This window comes from Amphimedon queenslandica, unplaced genomic scaffold (assembly GCF_000090795.2).
Source record: "Amphimedon queenslandica unplaced genomic scaffold, v1.1 AMPQUscaffold_12194, whole genome shotgun sequence".
Classification (NCBI taxonomy): Eukaryota; Metazoa; Porifera; class Demospongiae; order Haplosclerida; family Niphatidae; genus Amphimedon; species Amphimedon queenslandica.
Window position 1 is genome coordinate 1 of NW_003547567.1, and position 3,884 is coordinate 3,884.

At 33.5% G+C, this 3,884-nt stretch overlaps 2 protein-coding genes across 2 annotated transcripts; both read right to left on the bottom strand.

Annotated features, from left to right (window-relative positions):
* Window positions 1-24: 24 nt before the first annotated feature.
* Window positions 25-817, bottom strand: LOC109588279 (uncharacterized). Its single transcript, XM_020004452.1, has 3 exons — window positions 783-817; window positions 202-696; window positions 25-146 (listed from the first exon to the last, which is right to left on the bottom strand). The coding sequence occupies exons 1-3, from the start codon at window positions 784-786 to the stop codon at window positions 25-27; spliced, it is 621 nt and encodes a 206-aa protein (XP_019860011.1). The 5' UTR covers window positions 787-817.
* Window positions 818-1,925: 1,108 nt separating this feature from the next.
* LOC109588278 (uncharacterized) lies at window positions 1,926-3,586 on the bottom strand. Its single transcript, XM_020004451.1, has 4 exons — window positions 3,436-3,586; window positions 3,168-3,341; window positions 2,253-2,372; window positions 1,926-1,943 (listed from the first exon to the last, which is right to left on the bottom strand). Exons 1-4 carry the CDS (start codon window positions 3,505-3,507, stop codon window positions 1,926-1,928), a joined length of 384 nt encoding a protein of 127 aa, XP_019860010.1. The 5' UTR covers window positions 3,508-3,586.
* Window positions 3,587-3,884: the final 298 nt, after the last annotated feature.

Genomic DNA, 3,884 nt, shown 5'->3' on the forward strand with positions numbered 1-3,884 from the left:
TGATTCTATTATGAAAATGAAACTTTATACAACACAATTACAGTCACACATACCTTGAGATAGTCCAGTATTTATTGGTGAGGCTGTTCTCTCACTAGTCTCTCCTGCTCTATTACCACTATCATTATGTGTGTCATCAGTTGATCCTATTATTGTACATTATTAATAATAAAACACTATTTCCATCGTACATGCATGTACCTTCAGGTGGTGTCTCATAACCTTCCTCACTCTCACTGTCACTAGGTGTGTCTCCATTACTCATCTCAGCTACAATACCCATACAACTGAACTGCTCACGCTTTATTGATCCGTATCTTTTCCCAACTCTAAAACATCCTCCTTCAACTATACTGAAATGGTAAGGACACTTCAGTGGAGCTCTCACAAACTTGAGGCAACCAGTCTGACTAGTCTTCCTTAGATCCACACAATGTTGTAGCTCTATTACCAGTGGTTTTAATAGTCCCTTAGATACTGATATTGCATATACTGCACTCACTAGCACAGTACCTTTGGGTACCTTGAAATTACCACCAGCTAGTGCAGTAACAGCTACTTCAGTATCCTTGGACACTGCTCCTTGAGGACACTCTAATCTGAATCCATATTTCTCCCACTGGAGTGAGTCAGACCTGTCTCCTTGTAGGATAAAGAGCTTCTGTCCAGCTATAATGACACTAGAGTCTAGTGAATCTGAAACAATACACACACATCATATCTAATACCAGTATAGTACACACACAATCATTCACATGTGTACATGTACATGAATAATTTACCCATTGAAGGGATCAGGTAATTAAATTGTAGTCCAATGGAACTAGTCTCTTTGATAGGTTGCTTGAGGACCCTCTCTTGTCTTTCCTTCACTAGTTTGGCTATGTACAACTCCTTTTCTTTAAGGTCTATAAATTAATAGAATATTAATAATTATTACTGATTGATGATGATACACTAACCAGTAATGATCTGTTTCTCATTTGATGTCAGTTTGGCTATAACTTTGTCTTTCTCAGAAATGAGATTTTGATTGTTGTCTACACAATAAACATATTCTCTCATCTAATACATGCTGTGTGTATAGTTAACTAACCAATAATGATCTGTTTCTCCTTGAGATATTGTTCCTCCTTCTCTTCCAATAGTTCAGCAACTTTGAGTTTAAGTTTCTCATAATCTTCTACATTAATAGAATATTCTCTCATCTGATGATACACTAACCAGTAATAAACTGTTTCTTTTCTTCAATATCAGCAACTTTAGCTTTAAGCTTCTCATTATATTCTGTTATCAATAAAAATACAAAAATTGAAAATAAAATAATATTTGTGTTTGTTCCTTAACCAAATTTGCACTGCATGTACAGTAGCCCATAAATACATGTACTATGATTATTGCTAATCATACCATATATGATAAGCAGAGCTCACTCTACATCAATCTCATTATTTCTAATGCATGGACAATTTGACCTATATTGAGTACAGGATACTATTTCCATACTCAAAATTATCTAATCCACTAGTATTATAATGTAAACAATGTACACATAAACAACAGTACAACACAATAGTACCTAAATCAAGACTTGATTTATCCTTTTCTGCTTGCTCAAGACGAGTGGTAGCATCAACAAGTTGCTGAGTAAGTGTTGCCTTTTCTTGATAGAATTCTCTCTCTCTTTCTTGTAGGTGTCCTCTGAGTAATTGAACCTCTTTGCTTAATCCTAAATTCTCACAATCACTCAGTATCTTTCTTCTTCTTAGTTGATCTTGATACTGGCCCAGAGGTATTACACTAGTAGACCAATCATTATCACTAGTATATCCTATACAGTAACAAAATAGTGGAGAATAAGAAATACACAAATTAATTGCACTTAGTTACTATTGTAACCTTATTATTGATGGATTCATGTTTAATCATTGCATGTGTGACCTCTGTCAGTTTACACAGTTAACCACGTGAACATATTATTGTATATAAATACACTCATAATAATATTTCATTCACTCTAGCTCCTATTAATATCAGTGTTTCTGTATCTGCAGTCATTATATTTCACTATTGTACATAGCAGGAATGAATTGGTAATAATTAGTATTATAGGTATACGTCAAATGCTCTCATTAAATATTCATCATAAAAATTACTTATTTTATTGTAATATTATCATTACTAATTATCATTACATATTCAATACACATTGTATCTACTACTGTCTACATGTACTTACTGAGTTCAATAACTGCTGTATCAGTGTATGATGTACCTCCTCCAAACTCAATTATCCAGTTAGTAGTTGGGGTCACACTCCACACTGAGAGAGAATGCCTGTTTCTGTTAATGACATTGACTGGTAGATTAATCTATAAAATTAAAATGATAATAATTAATTTGTGTATGACGTGTTAATTAATTTGATATCTGGTTAATAAACACAATAACTAACTCACAGTTTTATAGTCTGCACAGTGTGTTTTATGTAACACAAAGATCACATAATAAAATTAATAATACACAATATATTAATAGACAAGTATACACAACTGAGTCTGTTATTATATCATGCGAGTCCTCAATTAAGAACTTACTAAGTGTCTGCATGTACACACATACACATACACATACTAATGACACACTAACACACATACATCTACATCTATACATGCATACACATATAAAGCTACATGTAAAGCATGCATAATTGCTCACACACATACACACACATGTACATGTTACATGTACACATGATGTACGTGTTAGTACACACATACACATATTAAAACATATGCACACATACACACAAATACATGTATGTACATACACAATGTACACAATGTATATAAAATACAATTTATTTTAATTCCAGCATTGACACTCTATCAATTGTCAATCATCTTTACACACACACAGACACACAGACACATGTATATTCACACATGTTTAGGTAAAGAAACAAACACAAAACACAAAAAGACACAAACACACATTCACACTAAAAACACACACACATACCCACATACTGAATACCACTGAGCATTATTCATCAGTAGTTTTCACTGAGTATCATAATATGTACATGTACATTACAAACCTCATGAGTTACAAATTTAGTTAATCACTTTATGTTTCATTATCAAGCATCATAATATAATACTTACCAGTTCTTTCCATTTTCTTTTGATAATGTCCAGTAACCATACATCAAAGGCAAAAAATCCACCCAACACTAGTAAGTGTGGTCCTGAACTAGTGGTAATAAGTACACTGGAATGAGCACCTCTTCCCTTAGGCCATTGTACTGATCCTCTAGGATTAGGTACTTCTAATATATCCTGAGAGAATAATAAATTAAACTTTAATTGTAAATCCACAATTTGCAATCAAATAAATCCCACAATCAAAACCCATCCTACAGTATTAACTCACCACTGATGTCTTAGTGAAACTTATCATATACAGTTTATTACTCCATCCATTATCAGTAGCACCTCCGAACATTTCTGCAGTGTTATTAGTAACTGGTGTTAGAGTGAAGTCATTAATAGGAGGTGGCCTGTCTCCAGTAACAACAGGAGATATCCATTGATCTAATAATAATGTACAAACATTCATGTACACTTACTTACCACATACACACACATACATTATACACATTCATCATACATATGTATGTGTATATGTGTGTACATTATTATTTATACATACACATCATGCATAGACACACATCACTATCACATGATACACACACACACACACACAGATACACTCATGTATGGATACACACACCATCACACACACCACACCTGTACACATGAAGGAGAGGTCCAGGGGCTCTCCTTATTTCAATACTAGAAGAATGTAGAACATTAAGGGGC